We start from the raw sequence: 19,837 nt of genomic DNA, 5'->3' as shown, positions 1-19,837 counted from the left end.
TTAGACAAAGTCAAAAACCTTTTTTTTACTGTGAATTTCACTGTCATTTATTGATTATTCTCAGTAATTGGGAACATGCTAAAACATGTTCACAATTTGCTCTGTCCCGCAGAGCAACAAACAGGAACCCGAGCAAGCCTGTCGTGGATGAGAAAGGGATGGGACAAGAGGCGCGAAGAATGGCAGCAAGACAAAAGTTCTGATCAAGCTGCAAAGTTTATTTCAAAATGGGTTCCTTATATAGGGAGGGGAGAGGGTAGAGAGGGGAAAGGGGAAGTAGTTCTGATAGGCTGGGAGACGAGTGTTTAGCTCATGATCAGCTACCCCATTGGTGCAGCCATGCATGTTCTGTGCGTGATCAGGTCCTTCATTGGTGGCCCTGAGGCATGTCTTGCCCGTGATCAGGTCCTCCATTGGTGGCCCTGAGGCATGTCTTGCCCGTGATCAGGTCCTCCATTGGTGGCCCGCCACCACGCCCGGGGCATGCTTTTGGCGGGGAGGGCTGATGCAACCTTTTGTTCCAATAGCATCAGCTTAGCCTGGGTTCCCAACATCTCCTCCCTTTTTCTTTAAAAAAGAGGAGGCGGACCTTAACCAGCTAGGGGAGGTAGAGGCTGTGCTCCTCCTGAGCCTTAATTTTCAGGCTTACAGGTACCTTTTTGGGAGGAGAGGATTTTTCGAGTACCAACCTCTATGCAAGCCAGCTTACCTCTCAGGAGACTCGACAGTAGCCTTAGTAAGGCCTCTCCTTGCAGTGCCTTGCCTTGCACCTAGCGGTGTCCATTACCTTCGTAAAGCATAGTGTCGAGCGGTATGCTGCTCCCGTAGGAGGGGAACCGGCTACAGTCTGCCATATTCTAGATCACGCGTTGCTAGTTGGTGATAGTGGATTTGTATGGGCTTTCCCAGTAGGGAATTGAGCTGATCCCTGATTAACGCTGTTACTCGTCTTAGGATCCAAGGGGCAAAAGAGAAGAACAGGATGATAGCGAATAAGGGTCTAAGGAAGGGGAGGAGGTAAGGGAGAAGTCCATTGAGGCCGGTGAGGAAGGGATTGTCTGCAAGTGCCTTGCGTCTTTGTTCGAGGTCTTCTTGTAGATTTTTTATTTTATCTCGGACAATTCCTGACTTGTTGGCATAAAAGCAGCAACGTTCCTGTAGAGCTAAACAGATACCTCCCTGTTCTGCAGTGAGTAGGTCTAAGCCTCTTCTGTTTTGTAGGACTACTTCGGCTAGGGAATCTAGTTGGTCCTGTAAGTCATTAATGGTGCTAGACAAGGCTTGGACGTCGTTAATAAGTTGATGGGAAAGTTTTGTGTAAGATTGAACAGCCACCCCGAGTCCTGCTGTACCGGTAGCGACTGCTGTAGAGACACCCAATCCTACTAGTAGGGGAATCAGTGTAACGGCTCGTTTCTGCCGCCCTGCAATATAGTCAAAGGTAGGGATAGGGACAGGGTCATCACCAGAAATAATGTCTATATCTGGCAAGAGGGCGGCTAACACACATGACCCTGTCCAGTTTGCAGGCAGAGCAGTAAAGGCGAGGTTGTTGCCGCAAACAAAAGCTTGGCCTGGGCCAGGGCAAAGGGCCTCACTGTGGTTGGAACTACTGGAGCAGTTTACAAAGTTGGCAACGCCAACCGGAATATCAAAGCTGTTGTTTTGTGCACCTTTAAAGAAGCAAGGGTATACTTGGGAAGGCATGGGCTGGACTCTAAAGGGTAAGCTGGGGGTGCAATTATTTTGTGAGGCATTAAAACTAGATATATTGACAGGGAAGGCTAGGGGCATGGAGGTACCTTGATTTAAGCATAACCAGCAATTTTGGGCTAGGCTGGGGTTGGAGATATTGAGGGCCTGGTGGGTGGCTGACAGAATGTCAAGCATTTGCGCATCAATGTCAGGTCCTCTTGGTTTTGAGCGAGCTAGGGGGTGGTAGGATAACTTAGGGAATTGGCTTTGAATAACAAGCTCTATTTGTTTTTGTACATAAAGCTCTCTCACAGCATCTTGGGGTCCGCCACCGTCGGAGACGTGAATAGGGGCTTGCTGATTCCAACAAACCGATTTTCCAATCGTGCCATCGCATCCGGCCTGGAGGACCCCATGAGGTTGTAGGCCGCTGGTGACAGGATTGGTTTCTGAGGTGCTCATTGTTCTTTGTAGAATGGCAGTAAAATAAGTATTATTGTCAAGAGTACACTGTGAGAAACTAGAATAGCAGGAGGAGTGCATCTGGGGTTCAATGTTGCCTCTGCACTCGCTTGGGCACGGGCCTGGGCGGCCATTAATGACCGGTATACTAGGGGGCTTGCGCACACAAAGCCACTTAGGTGAAGATACTCCATTCCAATTGGTGTCATAGGTAAGATAGGCATTTTTGTCCCCACAATCTGTTACCTGAGTGTAAGTTGGGGTGGCGTAATTATTGGTCTGAGTCCCCCCTTTACAGTCACATGGCGCTTCAAAGAGGGCAGTGTAAATGTCTCCGGATGGCTTTCCAAGTCCTCCCTTTGTGACTGGGCAGAGGCGTGGGTGCAGTAGGAGGATGAGGATGCAGAGCATTCTTTCTGGAAGAAGAGAAAAAGAGCTCCTCAGGGCGAGCCTTTTGGCCCTGGGGCTGTATTTGGGTTACTTGGCCTGTCACACAAGGGGGCTGTCTGATTATTGATGTGTCTAATTAGTCGCTCAGGGAGCCAGCGGGGGCCATCCTCCTTTTGATCGTATATGCAGGCTGAGCCTCGCCCCCATATGAGAACAGGGTCAGGGCCCTTCCAAACACTGGTGAGAGGGTCACGCCACATAACCGTAGCATGCTGCTGAGAAGTTTGGGGATGCCATAGACGGTCAGCTGCCGAGCGACCTTGACTGTCAAGCTGTAGAAAATTTAGTTGAAATAGGGCATGACTAAGAAGGTTTCTGGGTTGTTGCATAGAAAACCCAAGGGGGGAGCGGGCTAAGCGACTTAGGGCATTTTTTAATGTTTGATGAGCTCGTTCAACTACTCCTTGACCCTGGGGGTTGTACGGTATACCAGTAACATGTTTGATTTGGAGTTTTTGGCAAAAGTCTTGGAAGTTTTTTCCAGTATATCCCGGGCCATTGTCTGTTTTAATGGTGTGTGGTTTTCCTATGGTAGCAAGACAGTGGATAACATGAGATATAACATTTTTTGATGCTTCACCTGTTTGGGGAGTGGCTAAGATAAAACCACTAAATGTGTCAACAGTAACATGAACAAACCTCTGTTTTCCAAAAGGAGTAAAATGAGTGACATTCATTTGCCAAATGGCATTGGGGACTAAACCACGGGGGTTCACGCCAAGATGGGGTACAGGGGTGGCTACGACACATTGTTTGCAAGCTTTTACAATATCTCTGGCTTGTTCTCTAGTAATTTTATAGAGTAATCGTAGGGTGTGTGCATTGAGGTGATGTAGGGTGTGAGCTTGAGTAGCCTCATATATTGGGTCACTTATAATGGGGAAAATCTGTGTGGCAGCATCAGCTAAGGCATTGCCTTCAGCTAGGGGTCCTGGAAGATTTAGGTGGGCCCGAAGATGTCCGATAAAGAAAGGGTGTTGTCTGTTTAAAATTAGCTGTTGCAGTTTAGAAAATAAGGGGGTAGCATTGGTTGAGGATTTGATAAAGGGGACTGTCTCCAAAAGAGGGACTGATTGAGCAATATACGCACTGTCAGTGTACAAGTTAAACGGTTGGTGAGCTAGAACTGTGAACACCTGGAGAATAGCATAGAGCTCAACAAGTTGAGCTGACAGGTAGGGGGATTTTATTGAGATGGGTTGATTATCAATAATATATGCAGCAATTCCGTTTGAGGATCCATCAGTGAAAACTAGCGTGGCTTGAGGAATTGGGGCAGATTTTGTGATCTTGGGAAATATGAACTGGTGAAGCTTGGCAAATTGGATAACAGGGTCACTGGGGTAATGATTGTCTATGTCTCCTGTGAAGGAGGATAATGCAATGGCCCATTCGTCAGAGGTTTGCAGGAGCCAGGTTAATTGATCCTGGGTGTATGGAATGATTATCGAGTGGGGGTCCCTGCCAAACAGTTGGCGGCCAGTGTACCGACCCTTAATAATTAACATGGCGAGGAGCGAAGGGTAGGTGAGTAAGACCTTTGATGGGGAGGCAGGTAGATGGAGCCAAAGGAGGGGGCTTCCGTATTTAGTAGGGTCTGTACCGTTTGGTTGCCAAAACACCGCGGTGGGTGTATGGGGAGTTGGGAGCAAGAGGAGTACTAGGGGAAGGTTATACGAAATTTGGTGAACACTTTGATTTTGGATAGCCTTGTTGATGAGGGCTAGAGATTGCTTTGCTTCTGGGGTTAGTGCTCGAGCCGATAAAGGATTTGGATCGCCTTTTAGAATATTGTTAAGGGGAACAAGGGCACTGGTGGGCAATTTTAAATAGGGTCGAAGCCACTGAATGTCCCTGAGTAATTTTTGGAAATCGTTAAGGGTTTTTAAGTGATCAGTTTTTAAGCAGACTCGGGGAGTAAATACTTGCTGATGGTGTAACTCAAATCCTAAATAAGAAAATGGCTCAGACACTTGTACCTTGTCTGGAGCAATTTTTAGTCCATATGAGGTAAGACAGGATATAATGTGAGCATAGCAGGCCTTGGCTGCCTCGGCGCTATCACAAGCAAGAAGGATGTCATCCATATAATGGAGGATATAGGCCTCTGGCCACTGGGATCTTACTGGGGCAATGGCGGCAGCAACAAATTTTTGGCACAGTGTGGGACTGTTGGCCATGCCCTGTGGCAGAACCTTCCACTGATAACGAGGCATAGGACTTTGGAAGTTGATTTGAGGGACGCTAAAGGCAAAGTAAGGTCTGTCTTCAGGGTGTAAGGGGATGGTAAAGAAACAATCCTTAAGGTCAATAACAATTTTGTGATAGTTTAGGGGAATGGCTACAGGAGAAGGGAGACCAGGCTGAAGGGCTCCCATGGGGACCATTACCTTATTAACGGCTCTCAGATCTTGTAAAAGACGCCAGCTACCTGATTTTTTCTTAATGATAAATATAGGAGTGTTCCATGGAGAATTTGTGGGCTTAATATGTCCTGCTGCGAGCTGTTCCTGTACTAACGCAATGGCAGCGAGGGTTTTCTCATATGTAAGTGGCCACTGATCAACCCACACAGGGTCTGTAATTTTCCAGGAAATTTTGTCAGCGTGGGGTACAGGAATGTCAATGGCCGCTACGGTAAATTTTGGTGGAATCCTAGGCCTGTTTTGTCTTTTTTGGGGGTAATAGTAATGGGCTGGGTGATTCCTTGATTATTTTTTCCCAACCCTTGGCCGGGGAGATACCCCTGGCTTAGCATTTGGGTCATGACAGTATCGTTGGGACTGCACATGACAAGTTTCATTTGAGAGAGGATGTCCCTTCCCCAGAGATTGACTGGCAGATTGGGGAGGACATAAGGGGTAATGTGACCATTATTGCCTTCAGAGTCCTCCCACTTAAGCATTTGAGCACTTTGTTGGGGGTTGGTGGCCTGGCCAATACCGCGCAGGTGAGTAGCAACGGTTGTTAACGGCCAGTTCCTCGGCCAGTGAGTGTAAGATATAACGGTGGCATCGGCCCCTGTATCGAGAATGCCAGAAAAGAGCTTACCATTTAATTTAAGTTTCAGGGTAGGCCGCTGTTGAGAAATTTGTTGAACCCAGTAGACATCAGAAGACCCAGGGGCACTAGCCCCGCGGTAGGGCTTATGGAAATTGGAGTTAATTTGTTGGAGGGGGAGAATGACTATTTGAGCTAGTCTGGTGCCCTTTGGGATGGTGACTAAATCTTTAGTTGTAGAGAGAATGATATGGATTTCTCCCTCAAAATCATTGTCTAATATGCCGGGCAGAACTTGGATCCCTTGGAGGGTAGAGCTGGCTCTGCCTAATATGAGGCCGAATGTCTGGGGTGGTAAGGGTCCATATATTCCAACTGGAAGTATCAGAGGGCTATTTTGGGTGGTTAGTATTGTGTCGGTGGTGGTACAGAGGTCCAGTCCTGCACTGCCCGCTGTTGCTCGCCAGAGGTCTGTGACGTAGCGGCGTGGTTGATTACTGGGAGGGCAGGGGTTGGCTGGCGGTATTGGGGGGTGAACTGTGAAGCCCCGGAGTTCATCCCGGTAGTGGGGCCCTGGGGCTGGCCCCTGTTCAAGTTTCCCTGCCTAATAATGGGTTGTCCATTAATGTCTAATCGAGAACGGCATTCTGAAGCCCAGTGAAATCCTTTTTTGCAGCGAGGACATTTTGTTGTGGGACCTAAATTTTTTATAAGGCTAGCCTGTGGGGCATTAGGTTGAGTTGGGAGTTGAGTAGGTGGTTGTATTTTTTGGGGGCAGTTTCTTGAAAGATGGCCGGGTTGGTGACAATTATAGCAAAGGCGGGCCTGGGCTCCAGGCAGTTGCGCGGGGGCAAGATTTTGGAGGGCAGCTCCTATGGCTAGGCCAACAGCATGGGCAGAGCCAATACCAGAGCAGAGGCGAACATAGTCGCAAAGCTCCTTCTGCCTAAAAGGCCGAATTGCACTTTGGCAAGCGGGGTTAGCGTTTTCATAGGCTAGGTGTTTTACAAAGGAGCTCTCACTTTCCCCGGAGCCAAAAAGGCGATCTGCCGTCTCCTGGAGGCGGCTTACAAAATCACTGTATGACTCATCGGGGCCTTGTCTAATCTTTGCAAGGGAAGTAGTAGCCGCTCCCTTTTGAGGGAGTCGCTTCCAGGCTTTTAGGCCTGCGGACTGAATCTGGGTTAAAAGCCCTGGGGGGAATTGGGCCTGTTTGTCATTGCTCTGATAAGGGCTGGCGCCCAGGAATTTTTTAAGGGTCCATCCTTTGGAGGAGGCCTTACGCGCGTTGCGCTCTGCAAACTGTTTGGAAATATCCTCATACTCAGACTTCCAAAGGATATTGTCCCCTCCGCTCAGCGCAGCACGAGACAAGAAAAACCAATCACTAGGGGTAAGCCATCTTTCACTAAGACTCTCTACAAGGGCCACGGTAAAGGGGGCAGTAGGACCATAGTTAGCAACAGCAGTTTTAATTTTTTCTATGGTCTTTAGATTTAGCCGCTTATAGGAATGGGTGTAGGTAGGCTCGGTGGGCTCTGAGCTTTCCTCCTCCTCATCCTCTGAGTCAGATTCTCCGGAGTCTGCTTCCTCCTCCTCAGGGATGGTGTGTGTGTCAGGGTGAGGAGACGCTCGGCCCGTGGTATTGGAGCTAACCTGTCCCTGACTTCTGGTAACGGGAAAAGCCATAACTCCCGCGGGAGGTAGAAGGGCCAAATCGGACAGTTTTGTGACTAAGGTTTTAACCCCATCAAGAAGAGAAACAGTCTCATCAATGGGACCGGAGGGTTTGGCTAGGGCTACACCGGGCAAGTTTGGGGCCGTGGGGGAACCAGGAACGCCTGAAGTAGGGGCATGCAAAACAGGAGCCGCAACTGCCACTGGGGGCACTGCTGTAGGAACATAGGGCGGTGGCCGGAAAGGTGGCAATGCCGGGGTGTTAGTTAATTGGGGCCAATCAGGGTTGTTATATTGGGCAGCTGCCTCTTCCAGATCTGCTTGATCGGCGGGATCTAGTTGATCATCCTGACTACCCGAGTTATGCAAGGTTTTAGAATTAGCAAGCAAGGGCAAATGTTGGGGCGGAGTATGCGCCCGAGAATGAGGACTTTGAATGGGGGGGTCCGTAAGGGTTGCAAGGTTGGGGTACAGTGAAGACTGCCCTGTATCATCTGAACCAATGTCAATTGCAACCGAGGGGCAGGTAGAAGGGGCCCTAGAGGGAGGGCGAGAGGAGGCCTTTTCAGAGGTGGTAATTGTTACAGGGGCTTGTCTAGATGGAGGTCGGGAGTGGCTAATAAGAATTTTGTGACCCTCCTTGCAGAGGCGTTGAATGTCAGGGGAGTCGCCCTGATTAGTAAGGACGTCCCTTATTAAATTATAATAATTAAAAGTGGTGATCGGAATAGTCTCAGGACCAAAAACACGGTAATAGTCGTTCAGACAATCACCAACACGTCCCCAAACACGGGAGTCAATAGACCCTTCCTGGGGGAACCATGGACATGTTTTAAAAATGAAACTAAAAAAGGAGACAAGGTCTTTCTTGCGAACCCGAATTCTACGCACCTTGAGAGATTCCTTTAACTGACTTATAAAGAGATCATTTTCACTGTGTGAAGATGCTTGTCCCATGATTGGGTCTTACCTGAGTAATGCCGCCGTCGAAATGAGGAACGAACTCCAGGAGTCGGCTCGCGGTCGGGTGGTCCGCGGTGCTCCGTGCGGGGAATCGGTTAATCGGGACGGCCGTGCAGGGAACCGGTTACAGGGGACGGCGGTCCACGGAGGCCGGCATCGAGCCCCACGTCTGGGCGCCACTTGCTCTGTCCCGCAGAGCAACAAACAGGAACCCGAGCAAGCCTGTCGTGGATGAGAAAGGGATGGGACAAGAGGCGCGAAGAATGGCAGCAAGACAAAAGTTCTGATCAAGCTGCAAAGTTTATTTCAAAATGGGTTCCTTATATAGGGAGGGGAGAGGGTAGAGAGGGGAAAGGGGAAGTAGTTCTGATAGGCTGGGAGACGAGTGTTTAGCTCATGATCAGCTACCCCATTGGTGCAGCCATGCATGTTCTGTGCGTGATCAGGTCCTTCATTGGTGGCCCTGAGGCATGTCTTGCCCGTGATCAGGTCCTCCATTGGTGGCCCTGAGGCATGTCTTGCCCGTGATCAGGTCCTCCATTGGTGGCCCGCCACCACGCCCGGGGCATGCTTTTGGCGGGGAGGGCTGATGCAACCTTTTGTTCCAATAGCATCAGCTTAGCCTGGGTTCCCAACAACAATTTAGTGGATAGTTTTCACAATTAATAGTGCAAATCTATTCTATGACTCATGATCAATTTATCCAAAGTTAGACATTTTAAAAAAATTCCTTCATAAATATAGTCTGGGAAAACTTCCAGTACCTTTAAGAAAATGAGGATATTATTTTCTTTAATATTTAGTAAGTGATACTTGCAGAACTTCCTGTTTTTCAAAATCACAGGGCTGAGTTTTTCTAGTGATACTTAAAGCTGCATGATAGCCCTTCAAAGTGTGTAGTAGTATAGAAGATTTCTGAAACCTGTAGCTTATTCCATTTTAACACATACTTCTTTAAAGGTAACATTTTCTTTTATTTCCATTACATATGATTGAGATATTATTTTTGATTTATTTATTTTAAAACCTTGTTTCTTTAATAAAGTCTCAGCCCCTAGTATATGGTCAAGATGAGAAAGAACTTGAGAGTCCATAGGCAATATTTAGTCATTAAATTATGTGACAGTATCTTCCAGAACACATATTTTGTGTAATAATGAAATAGAAGTGGATTTCACTTATTTTTATTGTGGCCTCATTTTCCACTGGAACCATTTGTCTTTTTTTAGGCAGGAGTCTTGTGCCTTCCAATTTGTGAAAGTTTTTAATAAATGGTTCAAAATCCCTGGGGTTTTACTGTTGTAGAGCTGTTAGTGTATTTATGCCACATCTATGAATTTAGGCACCACATTATAATGTACCAGAGCTTTATTAACTCCATTTATAATACTTATTTTCATCTACTTGTTCATTTACTTGAAGATAATTTTTACCAATGCTCTGTCCCGCAGAGCAACAGACAGGAACCCGGGCGAGCCTATCGTGGATGAGAAAAGAAGGGACAAGAGGCGCGAAGAATGGCAGCAAGACAAAAGTTCTGATCAAGCTGCAAAGTTTATTTCAAAATGGGTTCCTTATATAGGGAGGGGAGAGGGTAGAGAGGGGAAAGGGGAAGTAGTTCTGATAGGCTAGGAGACGAGTGTTTAGCTCATGATCAGCTACCCCATTGGTGCAGCCATGCATGTTCTGTGCGTGATCAGGTCCTTTATTGGTGGCCCGCCACCACGCCCGGGGCATACTTTTGGCGGGGAGGGCTGATGCAACTTGCCTTTGGCGGGGAGGGCTGATGCAACTTCTTGTTTCAATTGCATCAGCTTAGCCTGGGTTCCCAACATCTCCTCCCTTTTTCTTTAAAAAAAAGAAGGAGGCGGACCTTAACCAGCTAGGGGAGGTAGAGGCTGTGCTCCTCCTGAGCCTTAATTTTCAGGCTTGTAGGTACCTTTTTGGGAGGAGAGGATTTTTCGAGTACCAACCTCTATGCAAGCCAGCTTACCTCTCAGGAGACTCGACAGTAGCCTTAGTAAGGCCTCTCCTTGCAGTGCTTTGCCTTGCACCTAGCAGTGTCCATTACCTTCGTAAAGCATAGTGTCGAGCGGTATGCTGCTCCCGTAGGAGGGGAACCGGCTACAGTCTGCCATATTCTAGATCACGCGTTGCTAGTTGGTGATAGTGGATTTGTATGGGCTTTTCCAGTAGGGAATTAAGCTGATCCCTGATTAACGCTGTTACTCGCTTTAGGATCCAGGGGGCAAAAGAGAAGAACAGGATGATAGCGAATAAGGGTCCAAGGAAGGGGAGGAGGTAAGGGAGAAGTCCATTGAGGCCGGTGAGGAAGGGATTATCTGCAAGTGCCTTGCGTCTTCGTTCGAGGTCTTCTTGTAGATTTTTTATTTTATCTCGGACAATTCCTGACTTGTTGGCATAAAAGCAGCAACGTTCCTGTAGAGCCAAACAGATACCTCCCTGTTCTGCAGTGAGTAGGTCTAAGCCTCTTCTGTTTTGTAGGACTACTTCGGCTAGGGAATCTAGTTGGTCCTGTAAGTCATTGATGGTGCTAGAGAAGGCTTGGATGTCGTTAATAAGTTGATGGGAAAGTTTTGTGTAAGATTGAACAGCTACCCCGAGTCCTGCTGTACCGGTGGTGACTGCTGCAGAGACACCCAATCCTACTAGCGGGGGGATCAGTGTAACGGCTCGTTTTTGCCGCCCTGCAATATAGTCAAAGGTAGGGATAGGGACAGGGTCATCACCAGAAATAATGTCTATATCTGGTAGGAGGGCGGCTAACACACATGACCCTGTCCAGTTTGCAGGCAGAGCAGTAAAGGCGAGGTTGTTGCCGCAAACAAAAGCTTGGCCTGGGCCAGGGCAAAGGGCCTCACTGTGGTTGGAACTACTGGCGCAGTTTACAAAGTTGGCAACGCCAACCGGAATATCAAAGCTGTTGTTTTGTGCACCTTTAAAGAAGCAAGGGTATACTTGGGAAGGCATGGGCTGGACTCTAAAGGGTAAGCTGGGGGTGCAATTATTTTGTGAGGCATTAAAACTAGATATATTGACAGGGAAGGCTAGGGGCATGGAGGTACCTTGATTTAAGCATAACCAGCAATTCTGGGCTAGGCTGGGGTTGGAGATATTGAGGGCCTGGTGGGTGGCTGACAAAATATCAAGCATTTGCGCATCAATGTCAGGTCCTCTTGGTTTTGAGCGAGCTAGGGGGTGGTAGGATAACTTAGGGAATTGGCTTTGAATAATAAGCTCTATTTGTTTTTGTACATAAAGCTCTCTCACAGCATCTTGGGGTCCGCCACCGTCGGAGACGTGAATAGGGGCTTGCTGATTCCAACAAACAGATTTTCCAATCGTGCCATCGCATCCGGCCTGGAGGACCCCATGAGGTTGTAGGCCGCTGGTGACAGGATTGGTTTCTGAGGTGCTCTTTGTTCTTTGTAGGATGGCAGTAAAATAAGTATTATTGCCTTGAGTACACTGTGAGAAACTAGAATAGCAGGAGGAGTGCATCTGGGATTTAATGTTGTTTGTGCACTCGCTTGGGCACGGGCCTGGGCGGCCATTAATGACCGGTATACTAGGGGGCTTGCGCACACAAAGCCACTTAGGTGAAGATACTCCATTCCAATTGGTGTCATGGGTAAGATAGGCATTTTTGTCCCCGCAATCTGTTACCTGAGTGTAAGTTGGGGTGGCGTAATTATTGGTCTGAGTCCCCCCTTTACAGTCACATGGCGCTCCAAAGAGGGCAGTGTAGACGTCTCCGGATGACTTTCCAAGTCCTCCCTTTGTGACTGGGCAGAGGCGTGGGTGCAGAAGGAGGATGAGGATGCAAAGCATTCTTTCTGGAAGAAGAGAAAAGGAGCTCCTCAGGGCGAGCCTTCTGGCCCTGGGGCTGTATTTGGATTACTTGGCCTGTCACACAAGGGGGCTGTCTGATCATTGACGTGTCTAATTAGTCGCTCAGGGAGCCAGCGGGGGCCATCCTCCTTTTGATCGTATATGCAGGCTGAGCCTCGCCCCCATATGAGGACAGGGTCAGGGCCCTTCCAAACACTGGTGAGAGGGTCACGCCACATAACCGTAGCATGCTGCTGAGAAGTTTGGGGATGCCATAGACGGTCAGCTGCCGAGCGACCTTGACTGTCAAGCTGTAGAAAATTTAGTTGAAATAGGGCATGACTAAGAAGGTTTCTGGGTTGTTGCATGGAAAACCCAAGGGGAGAGCGGGCTAAGCGATTTAGGGCATTTTTTAATGTTTGATGAGCTCGTTCAACTACTCCTTGACCCTGGGGGTTGTACGGTATACCAGTAACATGTTTGATTTGGAGTTTTTGGCAAAAGTCTTGGAAGTTTTTTCCAGTATATCCCGGGCCATTGTCAGTTTTAATGGTGTGTGGTTTTCCTATGGTAGCAAGACAGTGGATAACATGAGATATAACATTTTTTGATGCTTCACCTGTTTGAGGGGTGGCTAAGATGAAACCGCTGAAGGTGTCAACAGTAACATGAACAAATTTTTGTTTTCCAAAAGGGGCAAAATGAGTGACATCCATTTGCCAAATGGCATTGGGGACTAAACCACGAGGGTTTACCCCTAGACGGGGTACAGGGGTGGCTATGACACACTGTTTGCAGGTTTTTACAATATCTCTAGCCTGTTCTCTGGTGATTTTATAGAGTAGGCGAAGGGTGTGTGCGTTGAGGTGATGTAGGGTGTGAGCCTGGGTAGCGTCATGTATTGAGTCACTCAGAATGGGAAAAACCTGTGTGGCAGCATCGGCTAAGGCATTGCCTTCAGCTAGGGGTCCTGGAAGATTTAGATGGGCCCGAAGATGCCCGATAAAGAAAGGGTGTTGTCTGTTTAAAATTAGCTGTTGTAGTTTAGAAAATAAGGGGGTAGCATTGGTTGAGGATTTGATAAAGGGGACTGTCTCCAAAAGAGGGACTGATTGAGCAATATACGCACTGTCAGTGTACAGGTTAAACGGTTGGTGGGCTAGAACTGTGAACACCTGGAGAATAGCATAGAGTTCAACAAGTTGAGCTGACAGGTAGGGGGATTTTATTGAGATGGGTTGGTTATCAATAACGTATGCAGCAATTCCGTTTGAGGATCCATCAGTGAAAACTAGCGCGGCTTGAGGAATTGGGGCAGATTTTGTGATCTTGGGGAATATGAACTGGTGAAGCTTGGCAAATTGGATAACAGGGTCACTGGGGTAATGATTGTCTATGTCTCCTGTAAAGGAGGATAAAGCAATGGCCCATTCGTCAGAGGTTTGCAGGAGCCAGGTTAATTGATCCTGGGTGTATGGAATGATTATAGAGTGGGGGTCCCTGCCAAACAGTTGGCGGCCAGTGTACCGACCCTTAATAATTAACATGGCGAGGAGCGAAGGGTAGGTGAGTAAGACTTTTGATGGGGAGGCAGGTAGATGGAGCCAAAGGAGGGGGCTTCCGTATTTAGTAGGGTCTGCACTGTTTGGTTGCCAAAACACCGCGGTGGGTGTATGGGGAGTTGGGAGCAAAAGGAGTACTAGGGGAAGGTTATACGAAATCTGTTGAACACTTTGATTTTGGATGGCCTTGTTGATGAGGGCTAGGGATTGCTTTGCTTCTGGGGTTAGTGCTCGAGCTGATAAAGGATTCGGATCGCCTTTTAGAATATTGTTAAGGGGAACAAGGGCACTGGTGGGCAATTTTAAATAGGGTCGAAGCCACTGAATGTCCCCGAGTAATTTTTGGAAATCGTTAAGGGTTTTTAAGTGATTAGTTTTTAAGCAGACTCGGGGAGTAAATACTTGCTGATGGTGTAACTCAAATCCTAAATAAGAAAATGGCTCAGACACTTGTACCTTGTCTGGAGCAATTTTTAGTCCATATGAGGTAAGACAGGATATAATGTGAGCATAGCAGGCCTTGGCTGCCTCGGCGCTGTCACAAGCAAGAAGGATGTCATCCATATAATGGAGGATATAGGCCTCTGGCCACTGGGATCTTGCTGGGGCAATGGCGGCAGCAACAAATTTTTGGCACAGTGTGGGACTGTTGGCCATGCCCTGTGGCAAAACCTTCCACTGATAACGAGGCATAGGACTCTGGAAGTTGATTTGAGGGACGCTAAAAGCAAAGTAAGGTCTGTCTTCAGGGTGTAAGGGGATGGTAAAGAAACAATCCTTAAGGTCAATAACAATTTTGTGATAGTTTAGGGGAATGGCTACAGGAGAAGGAAGACCAGGCTGAAGGGCTCCCATGGGGACCATTACCTTATTAACGGCTCTTAGATCCTGTAAAAGGCGCCAGCTACCTGATTTTTTCTTAATGATAAATATAGGAGTGTTCCATGGAGAATTTGTAGGCTCAACATGCCCTGCTGCGAGCTGTTCCTGTACTAACGCAATGGCAGTGAGGGTTTTTTCATATGTAAGTGGCCACTGATCAACCCACACAGGGTCTGTAATTTTCCAGGAAATTTTATCAGCGTGGGGTACAGGAATGTCAATGGCCGCTACGGTAAATTTTGGTGGAATCCCAGGCCTGTTTTGTCTTTTTTGGGGGTAATAGAAATGGGCTGGGTGATTCCCTGATTATTTTTTCCCAACCCTTGGCCGGGGAGATACCCCTGGCTTAGCATTTGAGTCATGACAGTATCGTTGGGACTGCACATGACAAGTTTCATTTGAGAGAGGATGTCCCTTCCCCAGAGATTGACTGGCAGATTGGGGAGGACATAAGGGGTAATGTGACCATTGTTGCCTTCAGAGTCCTCCCACTTAAGCATTTGAGCACTTTGTTGGGGGTTGGTGGCCTGGCCAATACCGCGCAGGTGAGTAGCAACGGTTGTTAACGGCCAGTTTCTCGGCCAGTGAGTGTAAGATATAACGGTGGCATCGGCCCCTGTATCAAGAATGCCAGAAAAGGGCTTACCATTTAATTTAAGTTTCAGGGTAGGCCGCTGTTGAGAAATTTGTTGAACCCAGTAGACATGAGAAGACCCAGGGGCGCTAGCCCCGCGGAAGGGCTTATGGAAATTGGAGTTAATTTGTTGGAGGGGGAGAATGACTATTTGAGCTAGTCTGGTGCCCTTTGGGATGGTGACTAAATCTTTAGTTGTAGAGAGAATGATATGGATTTCTCCCTCAAAATCATTGTCTAATATGCCGGGCAGAACTTGGATCCCTTGGAGGGTAGAGCTGGCTCTGCCTAATATGAGGCCGAATGTCTGGGGTGGTAAGGGCCCATATATTCCAACTGGAAGTGTTAGAGGGCTATTTTGGGTGGTTAGTATTGTGTCGGTGGTGGTACAGAGGTCCAGTCCTGTACTGCCCGCTGTTGCTCGCCAGAGGTCTGCGACGTAGCGGCGTGGTTGATTACTGGGAGGGCAGGGGTTGGCTGGCGGTATTGGGGGGTGAACTGTGAAGCCCCGGAGTTCATCCCGGTAGTGGGGCCCTGGGGCTGGCCCCTGTTCAAGTTTCCCTGCCTAATAATGGGTTGTCCATTAATGTCTAATCGAGAACGGCATTCTGAAGCCCAGTGAAATCCTTTTTTGCAGCGGGGACATTTTGTTGTGGGACCTAAATTTTTTATAAGGCTGGCCTGTGGGGCATTAGGTTGAGTTGGCAGTTGGGCAGGCGGTTGTATTTTTTGGGGGCAGTTCCTTGAAAGATGGCCGGGTTGGTGACAATTATAGCAAAGGCGGGCCTGGGCTCCAGGCAGTTGTGCGGGGGCAAGATTTTGGAGGGCAGCTCCTATGGCTAGGCCAACAGCGTGGGCAGAGCCAATACCAGAGCAGAGGCGAACATAGTCGCAAAGCTCCTTCTGCCTAAAAGGCCGAATTGCACTTTGGCAAGCGGGGTTAGCGTTTTCATAGGCTAGGTGCTTTACAAAGGAGCTCTCACTTTCCCCGGAGCCAAAAAGGCGATCTGCCGCCTCCTGGAGGCGGCTTACAAAATCACTGTATGACTCGTCTGGGCCTTGTCTGATTTTTGCAAGGGAAGTAGTGGCCGCTCCTTTCTGGGGGAGTCGCTTCCAGGCTTTTAGGCCTGCGGACTGAATCTGGGTTAAAAGCCCTGGGGGGAATTGGGCCTGTTTGTCATTGCTTTGGTAAGGGCTGGTGCCTAGGAATTTTTTTAAGGGTCCATCCTTTGGAGGAGGCTTTGCGCGCGTTACGCTCTGCAAAGTGTTTTGCGGTTTCCTCATATTCAGACTTCCAAAGGATGAAATCACCTCCGCTTAGCGCAGCACGGGACAGGAAAAACCAATCGCTAGGAGTAAGCCATCTTTCACTGAGATTTTCTACTAGGGCCACGGTAAATGGGGCGGTAGGACCATAATTAGCAACAGCAGTTTTAATTTTTTCTATTGTCTTTAAATTTAGCCGCTTATAGGTATGGGTGTATGTAGGCTCGGTGGACTCTGAGCTTTTCTCCTCCTCATCCTCTGAGTTAGATTCTCCGGAGTCTGCTTCCTCCTCCTCAGGGATGGTGTGCGTGTCAGGGTGAGGAGACCCTCGGCCCATGGTATTGGAACTAACCTGTCCCTGACTTCTGGTAACGGGAAAAGCCATAACTCCCGCGGGAGGTAGAAGGGCCAAATCGGACAATACTGAAGCTAGGGTTTTAATTTCTCTGAGGATGACTACAGCTTCTTGAATGGAGGTTTTATTGGATAGATTTTGAGCTGTGGAGGGGGCGAAAGCATCTGGTGTGGGGGCATGCAAGACCGGAGCCGCGACTGCCACTGGGGGCACTGCTGTAGGAACATAGGGCGGCGGCCGGAAAGGTGGCAATGCCGGGGTGTTAGTTAGTTGGGGCCAATCAGGGTTGTTATATTGGGCAGCTGCCTCTTCCAGATCTGCTTGATCGGCGGGATTTAGTTGATCATCCTGACTACCCGAGTTATGCAAGGTTTTAGAATTAGCAAGCAAGGGCAAATGTTGGGGCGGAGTATGCGCCCGAGAATGAGGACTTTGAATGGGGGGGTCCGTAAGGGTTGCAAGGTTGGGGTACAGTGAAGACTGCCCTGTATCATCTGAACCAATGTCAATTGCAACCGAGGGGCAGGTAGAAGGGGCCCTAGAGGGAGGGCGAGAGGGGGCCTTTTCAGAGGTGGTAATTGTTACAGGGGTCTGTCTAGATGGAGGTCGGGAGTGGCTAATAAGAATTTTCTGACCCTCCTTGCAGAGGCGTTGAATGTCAGGGGAGTCGCCCTGATTAGTAAGGACGTCCCTTATTAAATTATAATAATTAAAAGTGGTGATCGGAATAGTCTCAGGACCAAAGACACGGTAATAGTCGTTCAGACAATCACCAACACGTCCCCAAACACGGGAGTCAATAGACCCTTCCTGGGGGAACCATGGACATGTTTTAAAAATGAAACTAAAAAAGGAGACAAGGTCTTTCTTGCGAACCCGAATTCTGCGCACCTTGAGAGATTCCTTTAACTGACTTATAAAGAGATCATTTTCACTGTGTGAAGATGCTTGTCCCATGATTGGGTCTTACCTGAGTAATGCCGCCGTCGAAACGAGGGACGAACTCCAGGAGTCGGCTCGCGGTCGGGCGGTCCGCGGTGCTCCGTGCGGGGAACCGGTTAATGGGGACGGCGGTCCACGGAGGCCGGCATCGAGCCCCACGTCTGGGCGCCACTTGCTCTGTCCCGCAGAGCAACAGACAGGAACCCGGGCGAGCCTATCGTGGATGAGAAAAGAAGGGACAAGAGGCGCGAAGAATGGCAGCAAGACAAAAGTTCTGATCAAGCTGCAAAGTTTATTTCAAAATGGGTTCCTTATATAGGGAGGGGAGAGGGTAGAGAGGGGAAAGGGGAAGTAGTTCTGATAGGCTAGGAGACGAGTGTTTAGCTCATGATCAGCTACCCCATTGGTGCAGCCATGCATGTTCTGTGCGTGATCAGGTCCTTTATTGGTGGCCCGCCACCACGCCCGGGGCATACTTTTGGCGGGGAGGGCTGATGCAACTTGCCTTTGGCGGGGAGGGCTGATGCAACTTCTTGTTTCAATTGCATCAGCTTAGCCTGGGTTCCCAACATCCCAACCCAGTGCTTTGAGTAACAGAGAAGTAAACTTTCTGGGTACTTCCCTATGTCAGAAATAGTGTTTTCTAGTCCTCTTTAAGAAAAAGGATCACTTCTTTCAAAACTTCTATCTTTCAAAAGCTAAGGCTAATTTTCCTCATCATCTTTACTTTTTGCCTCACACCTCTGATGAGAAACTCTTCCCACTTCTCTGCCCTGCTCTCTGGACTTCAAAAATAAACCTGTTTGGATGCCATCTGGGCTCTTCCTCACCTTCTGTCTCCTTTTTGTGTCTGGGCAACAGGAAGCCCTATCAAGACACTGAAAGGAGGTAGAAGGGAGGTCAGTGTGGTTGGTCGGAGCCTGGGGTTCTCTCTGCTTGGTCACCTACCTCCTGCTGGTTGCATCTGCGGCAGAGTAGCTCAGCTCCTATAAGGTGGGCCTCCCCACAGCCCTCTGTATTTCTAGTTCAGATAGCACAGCCTTTCTTCTGTCCATTGGGCATAGGGTTACTATCAGCCCATCTCATAGCCCAAGAATCACCCCCTTCTCATGTGATTTCCCAGTCTCCTTCCTATATATGTATAAAATCTGCCTGTTTAGTAAAATCTCACAGTGTCTTAATCTGACTATGCTGTTTTCTCCTTAGATTGTGACTGATTATCAGTCAGAGAATAAAGTTTAGAATCCTGTTAATTCCTAATGACTGTAATCTATCAATACAGAAAGGCATTTGTTCCTGATTTGGTTTTATCTGATCAAGCATTTTTCTCTATCTCTTTCTCGCCTCCTCTGCTCTCATGTGTGTGGGTGGGGGGATGGTGCAGGGGTGGTGCATGTCTCTATGTATGTGTGTGTATTTCTGTGTATAGTGTTGTGAGAGAATCAGGCCAATTCCTACCACCATACTGACAGAATTTAATACCATTATATACCATATAAACTTGGATTCTACTTCTGGAGAGATAACTCTGGGACAATGCCTGGAATGTGACTTCTACAATTTTCTTGAGAGATTTAAATAATGCAGGAAGGCAGAAATATGGGAAAGAAGTGAAGCGGTATCCCTGGATGAGTTCCATTAAACCAATAATGATACAATAGTAGTAAGTTTTACTTTGTAGTTTATTAATAAAATTTACAATGCAAAATGATCCCTCACTTTAATAGTTATTAACATAATGACTATTTTGGTTTTAGTTGCAAGCATAGTTCAATGTGTTAACTTAAAAAAAAAAAATCAGCAAAAGACAACTACATCCACTGGATTCCTGAGTGCCAGTGGCAACATGAGAGGCTGGAGCTTAGAAAAAGAGGCCATTTTATATTTTTTTTCGACTACGACTACATAGATCACAATCAGAATCCATGTGTCAAGAGCTACTTTACATGAATAATAAGAACATGTTGGGTGGCCAACACAGGCAGATGCTTGAGCCCAGGAGTTGGAGACCAGTCTGGGCAACATGCGATGAAACCCCATCTGTACAAAAGATACAAAAATGTAGTCAGGCTTCTTGATTCACACCTATTGCTCCAG

General features: G+C 47.9%; 2 protein-coding genes across 2 annotated transcripts; both read right to left on the bottom strand.

Annotated features, from left to right (window-relative positions):
- Positions 1 to 665: 665 nt before the first annotated feature.
- LOC141581504 (syncytin-1-like) lies at positions 666 to 8,489 on the bottom strand. Its single transcript, XM_074387180.1, has 2 exons — positions 8,255 to 8,489; positions 666 to 2,573 (listed from the first exon to the last, which is right to left on the bottom strand). The coding sequence occupies exon 2, from the start codon at positions 2,566 to 2,568 to the stop codon at positions 841 to 843; it is 1,728 nt and encodes a 575-aa protein (XP_074243281.1). The 5' UTR covers positions 2,569 to 2,573; positions 8,255 to 8,489; the 3' UTR covers positions 666 to 840.
- A 1,293-nt stretch (positions 8,490 to 9,782) lies between these two features.
- Positions 9,783 to 18,272, bottom strand: LOC120365389 (syncytin-1-like). Its single transcript, XM_074387188.1, has 2 exons — positions 17,769 to 18,272; positions 9,783 to 12,104 (listed from the first exon to the last, which is right to left on the bottom strand). The coding sequence occupies exon 2, from the start codon at positions 12,097 to 12,099 to the stop codon at positions 10,372 to 10,374; it is 1,728 nt and encodes a 575-aa protein (XP_074243289.1). The 5' UTR covers positions 12,100 to 12,104; positions 17,769 to 18,272; the 3' UTR covers positions 9,783 to 10,371.
- Between the last annotated feature and the right edge of the window lie 1,565 nt (positions 18,273 to 19,837).

This window comes from Saimiri boliviensis, chromosome 1 (genome assembly GCF_048565385.1).
Source record: "Saimiri boliviensis isolate mSaiBol1 chromosome 1, mSaiBol1.pri, whole genome shotgun sequence".
Classification (NCBI taxonomy): Eukaryota; Metazoa; Chordata; class Mammalia; order Primates; family Cebidae; genus Saimiri; species Saimiri boliviensis.
Note: the sequence above shows the minus strand (reverse complement) of the source record. Positions and strands in the feature narration are given on the sequence as shown.

Bases quoted from the DNA above. Each gene is read 5' to 3' on its own strand.
- LOC141581504 (XM_074387180.1), bottom strand. From the start codon at position 2,568: ATGCTCTGCATCCTCATCCTCCTACTGCACCCACGCCTCTGCCCAGTC.
- LOC120365389 (XM_074387188.1), bottom strand. From the start codon at position 12,099: ATGCTTTGCATCCTCATCCTCCTTCTGCACCCACGCCTCTGCCCAGTC.